The sequence below is a fragment of the Nerophis ophidion genome, linkage group LG11 (genome assembly GCF_033978795.1).
Source record: "Nerophis ophidion isolate RoL-2023_Sa linkage group LG11, RoL_Noph_v1.0, whole genome shotgun sequence".
Lineage (NCBI taxonomy): Eukaryota > Metazoa > Chordata > Actinopteri > Syngnathiformes > Syngnathidae > Nerophis > Nerophis ophidion.
Genome location: NC_084621.1, coordinates 51,999,269 through 52,018,762, shown reverse-complemented (window position 1 = coordinate 52,018,762; position 19,494 = coordinate 51,999,269). Strand labels below are relative to the sequence as shown.

Genomic DNA, 19,494 nt, shown 5'->3' with positions numbered 1-19,494 from the left:
CTGTTAACAGACACAGGAAGTAGATCTGCACTGCACGTAAGGATGACAATTGTGCTGTTTGAGCAATAAAATGTTGATATAAATAATGTTACTTGTTGCTGTTCCTGCTTTGTCTAAATTAGACGGATGATGTGGGCGTTTGAGTGCCACTCAAAGACAAATTAAATTGGCGAGAATGACGCTGATTGGTAAAAATGTGCAAATTCAGTGGCTGTTTCGTTAGAGTGTCCGCCCTGCAGTAGGTCGTGAGTTCAAACCCCGGCCGAGTCGTATCAACGACTATAAACATGCGACCCATCACCTCCCTGTTTGGCACTCAGTATCAAGGGTTGGATTTGGGGGTTAAATCACCAAAAATTATTCCCGGGCGCGGCCATCGCTGCTGCTCACTGCTCCCCTCAACTCCCAAGGGGTGAACAAGGGGATGGGTCAAATGCAGAGGTTAATATAACCTCACCAAGTGTGTGTGACAATCATTGGTACTTTAAAGGCCTACTGAAACCCACTACTACCCACCATGCAGTCTGATAGTTTATATATCAATGATGAAATATTAACATTGCAACACATGCCAATACGGTCTTTTTAGTTTACTAAATTGCAATTTTAAATTTCCCGGGATTTTCTTCTTGAAAACGTCGCATAATGATGACGTGTACGCGTGACGTCACGGGCTGTTAGGAAATATGAGCGCTGCACACACACACAGCTAAAAGTCGTCTGCTTTAACGGCATAATTACACAGTATTTTGGTGACCTGTGTTGCTTAATCTTTTGCAATTTGTCCAATTAATATTGGAGAAGTCAAAGTAGAAAGATGGAGTTGGGAAGCTTTAACCTTTAGCCACACAAACACACGGTGATTCCTTGTTTAAAATTCCCGGAGGTGAAGCTTTACTATGGATCACAGCGGACTTGTCAACCAGCAGGTTTCAGTGAGAAAATTGTAGTTGAAAAGTCGCCTCTTACCGGATATCAGCTGAGCTTGCGCCGCCCATACAGCTGCCGTCGACTTCCCTGAGACACCCGGCCGTGGACGTACACTTCGGACTATCAGGTACTGTTAAACTCTCTAAAACACTAGCAACACAATAGAAAGATAACGGATTTCCCAGAATTATCCTAGTAATTGTCAATTAATATTGGAGAAGTCAAAGTAAAAAGATGGAGTTGGGAAGCTTTAGCCTTTAGCCACACAAACACACGGTGATTCCTTGTTTAAAATTCCCGGAGGTGAAGCTTTACTATGGATCACAGCAGTCAAGCAAACATGGATCCCGACCGAATGTCAACCAGCAGGTTTCGGTGAGAAAATTGTGGTAAAAAGTTGTTTCTTACCAGAGATCAGCTGAGTTTGCCCCGTCCATAAAGCTGCCGTCGACTTCCCTGAGACACCCGTGGACAAACCCCTCCGACTATCAGGTACTGTTAATCTCACTAAAACACTAGCAACACAATAGAAAGATAAGAGATTTCCCAGAATTATCCTAGTAAATGTGTCTAAAAATATCTGAATCCATCCCAATGCAATCACGTTTTTTTTTTTTAACTCGTTTTTTTTTTTTTTTTTTAGTCCGTCGCTATCAATATCTTCAAACACAAATCTTTCATCCTCGCTCAAATTATTGGGGAAATTGTCGTTTTCTCGGTCCGAATAGCTCTTTTTGTTGGAGGCTCCCAATAAAAACAATGTGAGGATGTGAGGAGCCATCAACATGTGACGTCATCGTCTGCGACTTCCGGTAGAGGCAGGGCATTTCTCTTAGCACCGAAAGTTGCGAACTTTATCGTGGATGTTCTCTACTAAATCCTTTCAGCAAAAATATGGCAATATCGCGAAATGATCAAATATGACACATAGAATGGACCTGCTAACAAAATCTCATATTAGTAGGCCTTTAACTTTTATTGCGAACGACTGTTTGAAATTTGCATAAGGGCTGATTGTATGATTTTATCGATCCATCCATTTGCGATGCTTTTTACAATACAATAATAATGTGTTTTTTTTAGAACACAATAACTTAGATATACACAGCATATCGATATATCAGTGTTAAAGACTCCCTGCCGCTTCCATACCTCCTGCTGCAGCTTCCATACCTCATGCATTTCCTTTGTCACCATTTTGTGTGCGCATGTGTAGGCATGTGATCCTCTCAGTTTCACTGTGGAGTGTGCCGGCGATTAGCATGCAGTCAGGTTCCCCTTTAGGGTCAGTGGTTATGTGAAGGAAACCCAAGACCCACACACAGAGATGCAAGCCTAAGTACACACACACACACACACACACACGCACACAAACACACATACACACGCACGCACACACACACAATGTCTCTTGTCACCATTTTTCCTTCACACACCAGCTTTGCTTGCCAAGCAGGCAATTAGTCATTGAGCTGTGATTGGGTGAGCACAGCTGAATAGGGGCAGACAAAGAGGACATGACACACAACAGCTCAAACTGAATGGAGCTTTTAAACTGGGACAAAGGAGAGGAAACCCCATAGAAAAACATACACACACGTGCACTAAACACACACACACACAGGCACCAAAAGCCCTACTCAAGACATTTTGCTCATACACTGTAATTTTGCCTTTTTTTTGAGTGTGAATGAGGCATTAAGGAGTGGGACTACCCAGGACTAGCTGCAGTGTGTTCAAACAACCACCAGGTAGCATCTGTGAGAAAATTATACTGAATCATCTCTTTCTCTTTCTGACTTATCAAGGCTTATCAGGTCGTTTTTTTGATAGATTGAAACTTTTATTAGTAGATTCAATCAATCAATCAATCAATCAATGTTTACTTATATAACCCTAAATCACTACTGTCTCAAAGGGCTGCACAAACCACAACACAAACCACTACGACATCCTCGGTAGGCCCACATAAGGGCAAGGAAAACTCACACCCAGTGGGACGTCGGTGACAATGATGACTATGAGAACCTTGGAGAGGAGGAAAGCAATGGATGTCGAGCGGGTCTAACATGATACTGTGAAAGTTCAATCCATAATGGATCCAACACAGTCGCAAGAGTCCAGTCCAAAGTGGATCCAACACAGCAGCGAGAGTCCCGTTCACAGCGGAGCCAGCAGGAAAACATCCCAAGCGGAGGCGGATCAGCAGCACAGAGATGTCCCCAGCCGATACGCAGGCGAGCAGTACATGGCCACCGGATCGGACCTGACCCCCTCCACAAGGGAGAGTGGGACATAGGAGAAAAAGAAAAGAAACGGCAGATCAACTGGTCTAAAAAGGAGTCTATTTAAAGGCTAGAGTATACAAATGAGTTTTAAGGTGAGACTTCAATGCTTCTACTGAGGTAGCATCTCAAACTTTTACCGGGAGGGCATTCCAGAGTACTGGAGCCCGGAATGAAAACGCTCTATAGCCCGCAGACTTTTTTTGGGCTTTGGGAATCACTAATAAGCCGGAGTCCTTTGAACGCAGATTTCTTGCCGGGACATATGGTACAATACAATCGGCAAGATAGGATGGAGCTAGACCGTGTAGTATTTTATACGTAAGTAGTAAAACCTTAAAGTCACATCTTAAGTGCACAGGAAGCCAGTGCAGGTGAGCCAGTACAGGCGTAATGTGATCAAACTTTCTTGTTCTTGTCAAAAGTCTAGCAGCCGCATTGTGTACCAACTGTAATCTTTTAATGCTAGACATGGGGAGACTCGAAAATAATATGTTACAGTAGTCAAGGCGAGACGTAACAAACGCATGGATAATGATCTCAGCGTCTTTAGTGGACAGAATGGAGCAAATTTTAGCGATATTACGGAGATGAAAGAAGGCCGTTTTAGTAACGCTTTTAATGTGTGACTCAAAGGAGAGAGTTGGGTCAAAGATAATACCCAGATTCTTTACCGTGTCGCCTTGTTTAATTGTTTGGTTGTCAAATGTTAGAGTTGTATTATTAAATAGAGTTCGGAGTCTAGCAGGACCGATAATCAGCATTTCCGTTTTTTTGGTGTTGTGTTGTAAAAAGTTAGCGGACATCCATTGTTTAATTTCATTAAGACACGCCTCCAGCTGACTACAATCCAGCGTGTTGGTCAGCTTTAGGGGCATGTAGTGTTGGGTGTCATCAGCATAACAGTGAAAGCTAACACCGTATTTGCGTATTGATGTCACGTAGCGGCAGCATGTAGATGCTGAAGAGTGCAGGGCCAAGGACCGAACCCTGGGGAACTCCACACGTTACCTTAACGCATAGAAAGCAGCGCTAAGATCGAGGGGCAGCAACATAGATGACGCATCATAAACCATCGTTAGCAATATATCATTAGTCATTTTTGTGAGGGCTGTCTCCGTGGAGTGATTTGCCCTGAAACCGGATTGAAAGGTTTCACATAGATTGTTAGACGCTAAGTGTTCATTTAACTGCTCCGCAACAATTTTTTCGAGGATTTTTTAAATAAAGGGAAGGTGGGACACCGGTCGGTAGTTTACCATGAGGTCAGGATCAAGGTTAGGTCTTTTACGAAGAGGATGAATAACCACTTTTTTGAATGCTAGGGGAACAGTGCCCGAGGAAAGTGATAAGTTTATACTATTTAGCACTGATGGACCTAATAATACAAAGAGCTCCTTGATCAGTTTCCCAGGAAGTGGGTCAAGTAAACATGTTGTTTGTTTTATTCCATTTACACGTTGTAACAATTCCTCTAATGTTATTTCCTCAAAACGAGAGAAACTATTTTGGAGGGCAGTATCCGCCGTATATATAATCGTGTCAGTGTTAATAGAACCCAGTTGTAGCTGGGACGCATTGTCTTTAATCTCCTTTCTAGTGACTTCAATTTTCTTACTAAAGAATTGCATAAAGTCATCAGCTGAGTGGGTGGAGCTACTGGAAAGAGTCCCTTGTTGGGTTAGCGATGCTGCCGTACTAAACAAAAATTTAGGATCGTTTTTATAACGGTGGATGAGATTTGAGTAATATTTAGCTTTAGCTAAGGTAAGCATGCGTTTATAAGTTATTAAACTATCACTCCATGCTTGATGGTGCACCTCAAGCTTAGTCGTGCGCCATTTGCGTTCCAGCTTTCTACATAATAATTTCTGACCTCTAGTTTCTTCTGTAAACCACGGGGTACGCTTTTTTGGAGCCTTTTTTAACTTTAGCGGTGCTATGTTATCAATGGTTTCGCGCAGGGCGTCGTTAAAGTTGTTAGTGAGGTTATCAATAGAGCCCACATACCTTGGGAATGGTGCCATTACCGAGGGCAGTAGGTCAGCAAGAGTTGTCGTTGTGGCCGTATTAATGTTGCGGCTGCTATAGCAGTTATTATTATTATTAGTTTGACGAACATGCGTCTGAACCTCAAATTTTATAAGGTAATGATCGGACAATACTTTAGTATACGGGAGTATCGTAACTTTGGAAACGGTGATACCCCTGACAAGCACTAGGTCTATCGTATTACCGTTGCGATGCGTGGGTTCATTTATTATTTGTGTGAGACCACAGCTATCAATTATAGTCTGGAGCGCTACGCACGGTGGGTCCGATGGGGTATTCATATGGATATTAAAGTCCCCCATTATGAATATATTATCGGCGTGTGTCACTAGATCAGCAACGAACTCTGAGAATTCATTGATAAAGTCCGAATAGGGCCCTGGGGGGCGGTAGATAACAGCCAGGTGTAGAGGCAGCGGTGTGACAGACCTCATAGTAAGCACCTCAGACGATTTATATTTATTATTTATGTTAGGACTGAGCCGGAAGGCAAAGCTCTCAATCTACCGGTCGATCTACGTTCCCATCCTCACCTATGGTCATGAGCTTTGGGTCATGACCGAAAGGATAAGATCACGGGTACAAGCGGCCGAAATGAGTTTCCTCCGCCGTGTGGCGGGGCTCTCCCTTAGAGATAGGGTGAGAAGCTCTGCCATCCGGGAGGAACTCAAAGTAAAGCCGCTGCTCCTTCACATCGAGAGGAGCCAGATGAGGTGGTTCGGGCATCTGGTCAGGATGCCACCCGAACGCCTCCCTAGGGAGGTGTTTAGGGCACGTCCAACCGGTAGGAGGCCACGGGGAAGACCCAGGACACGTTGGGAAGACTATGTCTCCCGGCTGGCCTGGGAACGCCTCGGGATCCCCCGGGAAGAGCTAGACGAAGTGGCTGGGGAGAGGGAAGTCTGGGTTTCCCTGCTTAGGCTGTTGCCCCCGCGACCCGACCTCGGATAAGCGGAAGATGATGATGATGATGATGATGATGTTAGGACTAAGGTTAAAGTTTTCGTTGTATATTAGTGCGACCCCCCCACCCCTTTTAAGAGGACGGGCAATATGCGCATGTGTAAAGTTAGGAGGACATGCCTCATTTAGCGCAAAAAAGTCGTTTGGTTTAAGCCAGGTTTCGCTGAGACCGATGACGTTAAGATTGTTGTCTCTGATGATATCATTAACTAACAACGTTTTGGGAGACAATGATCTTATGTTTAAAAAACCTATATTATAGGTAGTGGGAATTTTTGAACAAATTATCCGTAGTAGCAATACTAATAATGTTGTGTTTATTATGCCCAGTGCATTTAGTATAATTACGACCATATCTAGGAATTGATACGACGGGAATTTTCCGATTGTTTGTTTGTTGCTTTGATAAACTGCACGCATCATAGTTAGCCACCTCAGTAGAACGCATGTCCAACTCTGAAACAAACAAAGCAGAAAAAACTTGTTCTAATTTAACTGACTCCTTACCCAGACCAGTAGTCTCGCATCTTCCATTTAAATCCGGCTTCAGGATGGAGGGAAGTGGTGTTCTGTGGGGATTAGCCTTCTGCTTTGTTTTTAGCCCCGCTCTGCATCCGCGTTCCCGATCACACCGCTGGCGTCTGCTCCGTAGACGGCCCCCGCTGCTACTATACTCCGCTGCTTCACAGGCCGCTGGATGTAGCCGCCGAAGTATTCCCGTGCTAGTTAGCAGGTCTAGCAAGCACGCGTCTATCAGTCCAAAACGGCCCGATATGTCCACATCCAGAAGTGTCTGGCGGTCGTACGTGATCACGGAGTGACCACGATGTGAGCCAGCCATAAAGTTTGTAGAATTGTCCGGTATTTCTGCCAAATGATCCATATTTAGCAAGAGCTCCTCGATGTCGCAGCCCTTCTGGGCGCCGCCATCTTGGATTGAACAGTACAGTACATATTCCGTACAATTGACCACTAAATGGTAACACCCGAATAAGTTTTTCAACTTGTTAATCAATTCATGGTAATGTATGGTGGAGTATTCTTCACACATTCTTCACTCAGGTCTAAAGTGAAAATTGAGGCAAAATCAAACTGGTAACATCTCTACATAGTCAATCTCAGACGTATAACCAGGCAGGTATTTGACATTTATAGTGTTTTATATATATATATGAAATTGTCTATATGTATATATATGGTCTAATCATGTCTCCTTTGCTGACTTTCAGGATGGAGTCTACAGAAAAGTGTGACGTGGTCATTCAAAATTTCAATGGCAAATTCTTGAAAACTCCTCCAGGCATGGCAGGTAAGTGTAGATCTCAAAGGCTGATGCTTTCTGCTGTCTAAGCTGGGATTTAGTAGTGATGTTTTGATGCTTGGATGAGTCATGCTGTATTTCTGTGTTTACCATCTCTCAGTCCATCTCAAGTTGATATAACAGGTAGGGTTGTACTGTATACCGGTTTACTACCGCGATACTAATGAATCATTGTCAGTACTATATCACCTCTGAAAAGTACCGGTCTGCCACCCGCATCCTCCCCCCACACACACACCCCCCGTCGTCGTCCCGTCGTGTCATTGTTGGTTTACGAGCAGAAGAGCATGTTCGGCAGCGCACAATCACAGAGTACTTACAAGTAGACAGTGTGTAGAGCAGTGGTTCTTAACCTTGTTGGAAGTACCGAACCCCACCAGTTTCATAAGCACATTCACCGAACCCTTCTTTAGTGAAAAATAAAATGTTTTTTTTTTCAAATTCAAGACAGAGTTATATTTTTTTGGTAACACTTTAGTGTGGGGAATATATTCTAAGGAACAAATACTTCATTTAAAAGGGTTAGGGTTAGGGTCAGGGTTAGAGGGTTAGGGTTATTATAAGGCCATGCCGAATAAGGCATTAATAAGTACTTAATAAAGACTAGTTAAGAGCCAATATGTTACTCATTTGCATGTTAATAAGCAACTAATTAATGGTGAATATGTTCCCCATACTTAAGTGTTACCATGTTTTTTTACAAGTGCACAAAATGAACAGAGCATGAAAATCACCTTGTTCAAAGAACAAAACCAACACAGTGCATAAACTCACAACAAATTACACACTTGCAAATCAGTGTGACTTCTGCTTTTGCTGTATCCGTAATACGCCGATAGGGAGAAATTTTTATTTACACGATGAGTCGGGTGTGTTTTGACCTCCGCCGAACCCCTGAGGGTGACTCACCGAACCCCTAGGGTTCGATCGAACCCAGGTTAAGAACCACTGGTGTAGTCAGAGAAAGGAGAACGGACACATTTTGGCTTAAAAACCAACAATAAAGGTGAAGTTATGACACTGAAATTCCCACCGAAAGAGGTGCTTTAAGATATGGCTAGCTCGCTAGCGGCTAAAGTCCAGCCCCAATCGGCAGTGTTATAACTACTTCTAAATCCCTAATCCTCACCTCCATGGCGACAAATAAAGTACGTTTCTTACAAGTATCATCCCTGCAGGACGAGGAATAGCTAAACATGCTTCACTACACACCTTAGCTCACCGGCATCAAAATGTAAACAAACGCCATTGGTGGATCTACACCTAACATCCACTGTAATGATACCAACTAGAGTAGCATATCTAATTGATACTACTATGATTACGTCGATATATTTTGGCATCACAACATTTTCTTTATTTTTTTTAAATTTATATTTTGTTTATAAACTAAGGAATTATGTTCCTGGACACATGAGGACTTTGAATATGACCAATGTATGATCCTTTATCGACTTGGTATCGGATTGATACCCAAATTTGTGGTATCATCCAAAACTAATGTAAAGTATCAAACAACAGAAGAAGAAGTGATTATTACATTTTAACTGATGTGTAGATAGAACATGTTAAAAGAGAAATTAACAGTAAATGAACAATTAGATTAATAATGCATTTTCTACCACGTGTCCTTAATAATTTTGAAAAAATAATAGAATGGAAAATGACACAATATGTTACCGCATATGTCAGCAGCTAAATTAGGAGACTTTGTTTGCTTACCTACTAATAAAAGACAAGTTGGCTTGTATGTTCACTATTTTATTGCAAGAAGAAAATATAAGAAAAATATGTTTAATGTAACTTAAGAGCTAAAATAAAGCCAATAATGCATTATTTGTGGGCCCCTTTATTCAGAAAAGTATCAAAATAATGTTGGTGCCAAAATATTGGTATCGAGACAACAGTAAGAGTGTCAGGCTTTCCCCTGACAGTTTGTCTATGTTTTAGTTTTTTCCTCTGCATTTGTCTTGTTTCCTCTGTGTTTTGTATCTCCTGTCTTTAGTTCCTGTCAAGTGCTCTTATATTGGTTCAGCTTCCTGTTTGTCTCCCTGTGTGCTGTTGTCACCTCATCTGCGGCTGATTGGCAACTGATTGGTCAATCAGCCCGCTCCTATTTGTACCCACTTTGTCTTCCAGTCAGTGCTGGATCATTGTCGTTGCCACATGTCGCTCCTGTCATGTCAATGTCATTTTCTACTTGTCATTCCTACTGGTCGTGTGAATGCAGCGTAGCGGTAAGCTATATTTGGTAGATGTTTTGTAGCTTATTGTTTTTTGTTCCCTGCTTCCGATTTGTTTGTTCATAGCCCTTAGTTTGTTATATCCGCCCACGTGCGTGCTTTTTGATTGTATCCTTTGTTTGTTCTAGTTGTAGTATTTTATATTAAAATCATGTTTGCTCACTCCATGCCTGCCTCCATCTCTGCATCTTGGGGTTCGTCAACAAATAACTCTGACAGAATGATACAGCCAAATACGAACCCCGCAGAGTTGTCCATGGCGGAGAGGCTTAATTTAGCGCTAGAGCTAATGGCTAAATTAAAGAGAAGTTCGGGCGCGTTTCAAGCCCTCTCCCACCCACCCCTGTTGACTGTGGGCCTATCTGGGGACATCTTGGAGCCGTCCCTCGATGGGGGGGCTATCAGTAGCTGTGCAGATGGGGATGCACATCTACTACTCGTCCCAGTTGGTCTGCAACAGACGCCACCATCATCTCCGGTGGGCCGGCAGATGCCACTATCACCTCCGGTGGGTCTGCAACCTACGGCGCCATCACCTTCGGTGGGTCTGAGACAGACGGCGCCATCATCTTCAGTTGGTCTGCAACAGACGGCGTCATCGTCTCCGGTGGGCCGGCAGACGCCATCACCTCTGACGGTGCCATCTTTGGTGGGCCGGCAGAGGCCACCGTCATCTCCAGTGGGCCGGCAGATGCCACCATCATCTCCGGTGGGTCTGCAACCTACGGCGCCATCACCTCCGGTGGGTCTGCAACCTACGGCGCCATCACCTCCGGTGGGTCTGCAACCTACGGCGCCATCACCTCCGGTGGGTCTGCAACCTACGGTGCCATCACCTCCGGTGGGTCTGCAACCTATGGCGCCACCATGCACTCCGGTGGGTCTGCAACCTATGGCGCCACCACGCACTCCGGTGGGCCAGCAGACTCCTCCACGCACTCCAATGGGCCAGCGGACTCCACCACGCACTCCGATGGGACAGCGGACTCCACCGCGCACTCCAGTGGGCCAGCAGCAGGGGGTGCCACCACCACACACTCCGGTGGGCCAGCAGCAGAGAGCGCCACCCCAAGCACTCCGGTGGGCCAGCAGCAGAGGGCGCCACCACCATCCTGTCCGGTGGGCCAGCAGAGGGCACCACCATACACCTGTCGGCCACAGAGATGGTCATTTCATGGGCGACCGCCTCGCAAATGGCAGCGGCGTTCCATTCGCTGTCGCCACCTGACTCTTCCCCGCTGGGTGCGGGGACACTTGGCCTGGCGGCCCACCACCTTGTCCTCCCTCCACCCTCCTTTGACTTTGGACTGTTTTTTTTCTAGGGGGGGAGGATTCGTGAAACGTCTGGTATCCGTTATGGGAGGGGGGGCTACTGTCAGGCTTTCCCCTGACAGTTTGTCTATGTTTTAGTTTTTTCCTCTGCATTTGTCTTTTTTTCCTCTGTGTTTAGTATCTCCTGTCTTTAGTTCCTGTCAAGTGCTCTTATTTTGGTTCAGCTTCCTGTTTGTCTCCCTGTGTGCTGTTATCACCTCATCTGCGGCTGATTGGCAACTGGCCACACCTGGAGTCAATCAGCCCGCTCCTATTTGTACCCACTTTGTCTTCCAGTCAGTGCTGGATCATTGTCGTTGCCACATGTCGCTCCTGTCATGTCAATGTCATTTTCTACGTGTCATTCCTACCGGTCGTGTGAATGCAGCGTTGCGGTAAGCTATATTTGGTAGATGTTTTGTAGCTTACTGTTTTTTGTTCCCTGCTTCCGATTTGTTTGTTCATAGCCCTTAGTTTGTGATATCCGCCCACGTGCGTGCTTTTTGATTGTACCCTTTGTTTGTTCTAGTTGTAGTATTTTATATTAAAATCATGTTTGCTCACTCCATGCCTGCCTCCATCTCTGCATCTTGGGGTTCGTCAACAAATAACTCTGACAAAGAGCAGGTATTGTTTATTGGCAAAATTTCTAAAAGCTCTTGTCCACATTCTTTTAGCCCCATCTTTACAGTGAATTTAATTCCGAGCCTCTACAGTCCACTGTCTTCTGTCACTTTCTCTACTAAGGCTTAAGTAACATACATTTCAAGAAATAGGAAAAAAAAAGGCAACCAATTGTTATACTTTAAAAGCTTTTCTTCTGTGATGTCCCAAAAGTAATCGGCATACATTTTTAAGACTGAATTGACAACAAAAGGGGAATAATGAGAGGTAGAAGAAAGAGCAGGCAGGCGTGATAAAGCAGAATATGGGGATGTCAGTGGGTTTAAAAGAGATGAAAGGTGTCTTTGATAAAGCAAAACAGAAAGTGACAAGTGAGAAAAAGGAAGACAGGGAGGTATAAAGTGATCAGATAGTAAAACAGGCTGTGCAGTAGACTGAATAAAATGGAAATCAAGGGCAGATGGGATGCTTTGCTCTGCGTCCTGCTGGCATGATTCCTGAGAAACAGCATTCTGGGTGCTTGCGTCTCACAACAATATTGCTATTAGCACGGAACACAGAGATTTTATACAGTGGAACTTCTAAGATCAAAGACAATCCATTCTGGGGTGATGATCGACCACCAATCCAACAAACAATGATCAGAAAGGACCAGTTACAGAGAAATTTTTGCTTTTATAAACCCTTCAATGACTGAACAGTCAGTTTGTCAAATTAACATTCTTAATCGTCATACAAGTGCAAAGATAAAGCACGGAGTGAGAAATAATTTAATCGTCACAAAAGTGTGATATGAAGCTAATCATGAATCATTTTGTAAACTCAATACATTCTTTCATAAACTTAGATAACAACTGACAAGGAGTTTGTTGACATGCGTTTCCTCGATCTTACCTCGCCCTTCCCTACCCTTGTGTGATGATGACAAACACCTAAATCACAATTTAAATGACCCTTCTACCTTGTTATCCCTCTGTCAATTATTCGAGTAGTACTTTTCCTCAACTCAATATACAAGCTTAATTAGTTCTTTGACTGAGCTCGTAACACAAAACTACATCGCCCAGTCAGATGAATTAAAATCTATATAATTGGTGCTTGGCAACCCAAAAACACAATTTTAACATGTAACGTGTCTTTTGAAGAGGAAATCAAACTTTTAGATAAAACGTATTTTATAAAAACAATACAGTACAAACAGTAGTTTTATGAATTAATAACCACTAATAACACAGTCAAAATGAAAGCTTGTTCTCATAGGCACCAAAAACTGTTAATAATGTATAGACAAAAGTGCATATTATATATACTATTATATATATAGTATTTATTTGGTGTGTGTGTGTGTGTGTGTGTGTGTGTGTATTTTGGGTATATGCATGTGTGTATGCATGTGTATGTATGTGTTTATGTGTGTATATGTATGTATCGGTACCTGCCTCCACACTCCAACCATCCGTTTCAATACATGCGTAATCTGTTGAATCGCTTACGACGCTAAAATCCGAGTCTGAATCCCAGCTAATATTGCTAAACCTTTCTGTGCTATCCGCCATGTTTGTTTCTGGTGCCTTCACGCAGTGACGTCACATGACAATAGATGGGTGGATATAACGACGGTTAAAAATCAGGCACTTTGAAGCCGTTTTTCGGGATATTGCGTGATGGGTAAAATTTTGAGTAAAACTTTGAAAAATAAAATAAGCCACTAGGAACAGATTTTTATTGGTTTTAACCCTTCAGAAATTGTGATAATGTTCCCTTTTAAAAATGTAACATAGATACTGGGTTTCACAATGTAAAGCGCTTTGAGTCACTACAGAAAAGCGCTATATAAATTTAATTCACTTCACCTCACTTATTGTATGTATGTATATGTATATATATATATATATATATATATATATATATATATATATATATATATATATGTATACATATATATATACATATATATATAATTTGTATATATGTGTGTGTATGTGTTTATATATTTGTGTGTGCATATATATATATATGTAAGTGTGTGTGAATGTAAATGTATTATATATAGGTAATCTATAGCATCTACGCAGCAACCATTGAGTTGAATTATTTTATATATTTTTGTATTAGGGCTTCACGGTGGCAGAGGGGTTAGTGCGTCTGCCTCACAATATGAAGTTCCTGCATTCCTGGGTTCAAATCCAGGCTCGGGATCTTTCTGTGTGGAGTTTGCATGTTCTCCCCGTGAATGCGTGGGTTCCCTTCGGGTACTCCGGCTTCCTCCCACTTCCAAAGACATGCACCTGGGGATAGGTTGATTGGCAACACTAAATTGGCCCTAGTGTGTGAATGTGAGTGTGAATGTTATCTGTCTATCTGTGTTGGCCCTGCGATGAGGTGGCGACTTGTCCAGGGTGTACCCGGCCTTCCGCCCGATTGTAGCCAAGATAGGCGCCAGCGCCCACCGCGACCCCGAAAGGGAATAAGCGGTAGAAAATGGATGGATGGATTTTTGTATTATATATTGTATATATATATATATTGTATATGTATAGGGGTGGGACCTAATAAGTTTACTTCTTCCCACTCCCTTTTAGCCAATCTTGACATCTACAAAAGATTAGTCACATGTAATGTTTACAATGTAGGTGTAAATACAATGTATATATATATATATATGTATATATATATATATATATATATTTTTTTTGTATTTTATGTCATTCTTTTGTTTTGTTTGCATGGCTCAAAATAAACCATTCATTCATTCAATGTAATAATAATGTACAGCAATTACTTCTGAGATCATGCTTCCATGCTATGTCCTTCCAGCTGCTTCTACATCAAACACCATCACCATCATCTACATATTTTCATTGAAAATGTCCACCATTTAGATATTGTCCTTGACTGGCGTTGAACTCCTTCTGCTTCATAATGGTGCAGACAAGCAGTGATATGCTCAAAGTGCCTCAAAATGTCAGCTACACATTTAGTCATATTTTAGATTTTTTTTTTTTATTAAATGAATATCGTACATTTCTTCTCAGCACTGATCTTCACACTGACTTGTTCCATTCCATTAGTTGGAAAACAAAGGATTGTGAAATTCTGGCTATAAACTAATGCCAGCTAGTAACACCAGACGTTTTGGTCGGATCTTACGGGGTTCACTGTGCCATTTGCTATGCCAACTAGCAGCAAGGAGGCTTGTAAGTATTTTTTTCTCGCAACTTAAGGCATAGCAATTGGCCGAGAGATAGTTCTTATGTCAAAACACTCCAAGGTTGTAGAACTCGTAATGTATTCTAGTTTTTGGTGGGCGTCATCCTAATTGTAGCCAAAGTGTTTCCAAACAACTGACACAGAATGCTGTTTAGGTACAAGCCGCTCGTGTTGTCTGTTCGCTCCGTCTTTGAGTTTTTCACCAAGACGCTTCAGTTCGTCACGTTACTATTTCTTTTTCTTCTGCTGTTTTTCCTGCAGCCTTTGCAAAACCTTTGATTAATCGCACAACACTACTTTCCTCTGTATTTTTTTTACAAAGAAGTTTTGTGTGATTTACTGACATCTCATCAGATAATGAACTATAAGGTTTTGTGCAGCATTAGAGGCAATGTTTGCCAAATCCAAATTATCAGGGGAATTGAGTTTCAGGGCTTCTACTGCCGAAAGAAAACAAACACCTTTTCGGTTTAGAGTCAGGAAAGTAGACAAAATGTAAGTTGTCTTCCATTAAAGATCTGCCATTAAGGACAAGCGTGTAATCTTAAATCACATTCTACAGATAAGACGGACTACACCCCTGCAGGTCAAATCACTTTGTTAGCCTGCAATTGCTGAACATTCATGTAGGAGGGACTCAACAATTGTGCAGTCGTTCCTAAAAGAGGAGTTCATGAAAAATGCACCAAGGCGCCGGGTGTGGACCGCACTCAGGAACATATCGTAATATATATCCAAAGCAAGTTACAAGAGGATATGAATAACACCTACCATACTTTCCGGGCATTAGAGCACACCGATTTTTAAGCTGCACCTACCAAATTTTTTAAGAAATAAATAGTGTTACATGTATTAGCCGCACCGGACTAAAAGCTGCAGATGCCCCCGTGAAATAATTTGTTGATTTTATTTACATACCTTAATTGTTTCCAAACAGTGCCTGTCACATGGCAGTAAAACAGCTGATCAAACAAAACAGAAGTCATTGTCATTGACCCACAAGCTCCGGAAGCTAGCTCTCCATTTACATAAACAGGCTCAATAAGTCCACGGTGACGTTTTGGTGAATTTACAAAACTGGAAAAATACAAAAAGAATACCATAACAGACAGTTTTAACCTTTTTAGCATATTTGCTCATTGTAACGACGCTAGCTTACATTATGATAACATGTACAAATACGCATGAAGGCGACTTGTCCAGGGTGTAACCCGCCTTCCGACTGATTGTAGCTGAGCTAGGCTCCAGCACCCCCCGCGACCCCGAAAGGGACAAGTGGTAGAAAATGATGGATGGACATTCCTACAGACATCACACATGGGATGGTTTAGTATGTATGAATTGTTTTAGTTATATTGAAAAACTTACAAACATTTCTTGGAGTGATAAAAGAGGAATCCTTTGAGCAGAAACGCTTAAGATGAATAGTTGACGAAAAAAGATAAACTTCCGGTTCAAGGTACGAAACAGGAAGTGCAGTGAGCAAAAAGTCCAAAAGATGGTGCCATAGCACAAACAATGCCAGAGCTTTTCAATGTATTTGTCGATGTTGAAAACTATTTCTTCAATACAAATGACCGTTGGCGAAGAAAACCCAATAAATAAGCAGCCCCATTTTACAAGCCGCAGGATTCAAAGCGTAGGGAAAATGCAGCGGCCTATAGTCCGAAAAATAAGGTATTTTATTTACAGAAAAACACTACAGAAAAGTGATTTCACTGTAGATTTCTAAGAGTGGCACCCTGTGTTCCGAGCTTGCTGCTACTGCTTCCATGAGGATTTTTTTTATGTCGGGAAGCCTGAAATCAAACTGATGGAGTCAACTGCGTCCATCCCTAATAATGTATTTGTAACTTTCTAACTCCATGGTCAAACTAATAGATTATATTTGTTTACTTTTTGTATTTTGTTTTGTAACATTTTTTGATAATAAATGTTTAATACTGTTAGCCTGAATACTTGCATTAAGATAAAGATTGCATAGATTAAGATCAGTAAACGACGCAGAACAATTACTTCCAAAAAACTATTACCGTTATTTCCGGGCTATAGAGCGCACATAAATATAAGTCGCACCCACTTAAAGTACCAATGACTGTCACACACACACTAGGTGTGGTGAAATGTGTCCTCTGCATTTGACCCATCCCCTTGATCACCCCCTGGGAAGTGAGGGGAGCAGTGAGCAGCAGCGGTGCTAGTAGGGAGGCAGTGGGTCCCATTTTTTATTTTATAATCTTTGGTATGGGGTCTGAAGTCCCAACCTACTGATCTCAGGGCGAACTGTCTTCATTTTCTTCATTTTCATCTTCATTCATCACACTTAGTTTTCGGCCAAATTTTTATTAGTACATATATTGGTCGCCAAAAGTTTATTATCTGTAAACGATTGAAACATGTAATATTAACACAGGCGCTTGTGTTCATTCACAAATTTAACAAGAAACAGACACACAGTTGCCTACCGGAAAATTAACTCATTACGGTCTTTGTCCTTTTCCTCTTCCTGCGCACTAAGGGTGGTCTTCTTCAGTTTCGAAGTTGAGGGAACTTGGAGTTTTTTTGGCCCCATTTTGGCTTTAGACTTGAGGCAGGTAGTCTCGGAGGCGGTGGATTTCCATTGCTTGTGGTGGCCATTTTCTTTTTTGATGTCCTGGTTGATCGCTTTCGGCTCTGTATCTGTGTTGTGTGTTGCGATCTGCTGCTCAGATCTTCACATGTTTGTTATTTCCATTTTTGTTTTCATTCTCAGTCTGACCCGTTTATTTCCTGTTTTGCCCATCACTCTGGTTACTCATTAGTTCACCTGCTACACTCGTACCGCACACCTGCTTCAGCTAATCACCCTCCTTTATAAGCCAGCCTTTTCTGTTCAGTCTTCCTCGGATCCTAATTTGCCCACGCGCAACAGTGACGACTCTCGACCTTCATCTTTGTATGTATATTCTCGCTAGCTTTTACGCTAAGCCATTTGTTTATTTCCAGCTCACATGCTGAGGAATTGTTTTTCTGTTTTTGGTTTGCTTTCTCTTTACAGCAGTGTTTTTGTTCCTAGCCTTTTATTATTTAATAAATCCATTTATAACTTACCTTGTTGTGTTCATCGCTTCGACGCATCCCCGGAAGAACCAATCCGGCATTACAATGCCACACAAGCGTCACAGTAGGATCCGAGCATCAAAATGTTTTTCCGCGTCGAAACCACGGGAGGAACCCTTCGACTTGGGTTTGTGGTTGGAGCTCGTGGCTTGGGAGCAGGAAAGACTTGACTGTGGGCCTGAAGTCCCCTCCGAAGCCGTTCGCGCTGCCCCGAAGAGGCGGGGGGTCCAGTGGAGAGGCCCCCCGCACGGCAGTAATGTTCCAGCACCACTTATTCCTCCCCATGGACACAGCAAGTTTCACCCCGTCCAGGATTCACCCGTCATTACCGGTAATCCTGCTTGTTTTTTTTCAAATCATTCCTTAAGCTGCCATGACACTTTTTCTGACACAAGCGATGACGTCAATTGGGGAACGCCCACCGGTGACGCAACACCGGCCTCTGTTGATGACATTTTTTCAGAAGATTTTTATATTGTGGACAGTAATTCTCATTCCCAACCTTTTTTGAATATCAATAACATTCATGACAAGATACAGAATTATCAGGATATTTTTTCTTATTATTCTAGTCAACCTCAGTCACCTAGTTTTTCTCCTACACCTCCTTTAAAACCTCATTCTCCGGCCAAGTCCAAGGTGTTTCCTCCCTTTTCTAAAGGAAATTCTGGACAAATTAAAGGGGAGGAGTCGGCCCGCCTCCAAGCCTCCCACCACCCTCCCTTAAGGTCAGTCCCTGACCATAGGGAACGGGTCTGGGATCCCCGTCTGGAGGAAGGGGCTATGACCTATAGCTGTGCTACGGAGGTAGCACAGATACTACCCTCTAAACCACAGCCACCATGTAGACCTCCTCCACCTGTTTTTCCCCTGGCCAAGTCTCAACGGCCTTGTAGACCTCCTCCACCTGTTTTTCCCCCGGCCAAGTCTCAACGGCCTTGTAGACCTCCTCCACCTGTTTTTCCCCCGGCCAAGTCTCAACGGCCTTGTAGACCTCCTCCACCTGTGTTCCGTCCGAACCCTAGTCCTTACCCAAGTTCTTGTCCGAGCCCCAGTGTTACTGTAAGTCCTAGTCTTTGTCCTAGTCCTTGCCCGAGCACCAGTTTGATTGTTAGTCCCAGTCCTTGCCCAAGCCCTAGTTTGACCGTTTGTCCTAGTTCTTGCCCAAGCCCTGGTATGACTGTAAGTCCTGGTCGTTGCCCAAGCCCTTCTCAAAGCACTAGTGTGATTGTAAGTCCTGGTCCTCTCTCAAGTCCTTGCCCGAGTCCTAGTGTTTGTCTTATCACTCATCATAGTCCTAGTCCTGCTCACAGCCAGTCCCCTAGTTCTCCTCGGCAGACCCCTGTGCCTGCTCCTCGGCTGAAGCCGACACCTGCTCCTCGGCTGAAGCCGACACCTGCTCCTCGGCTGAAGCCGACACCTGCTCCTCGGCTGAAGCCGACACCTGCTCCTCGGC

General features: G+C 43.0%; 1 protein-coding gene across 2 annotated transcripts in view; it reads left to right on the top strand.

The window, feature by feature from the left end:
- The window catches only part of LOC133562234 (RNA-binding motif, single-stranded-interacting protein 3-like), a 489,591-nt gene that overhangs the window by 326,607 nt on the left and 143,490 nt on the right, over positions 1-19,494 (top strand). For both annotated transcript variants that reach the window (XM_061916235.1, XM_061916236.1), the window contains exon 6: positions 7,460-7,539. In XM_061916235.1, coding sequence (XP_061772219.1) covers positions 7,460-7,539 — 80 coding nt within the window. The remainder of the gene's footprint in view (positions 1-7,459; positions 7,540-19,494) is intronic.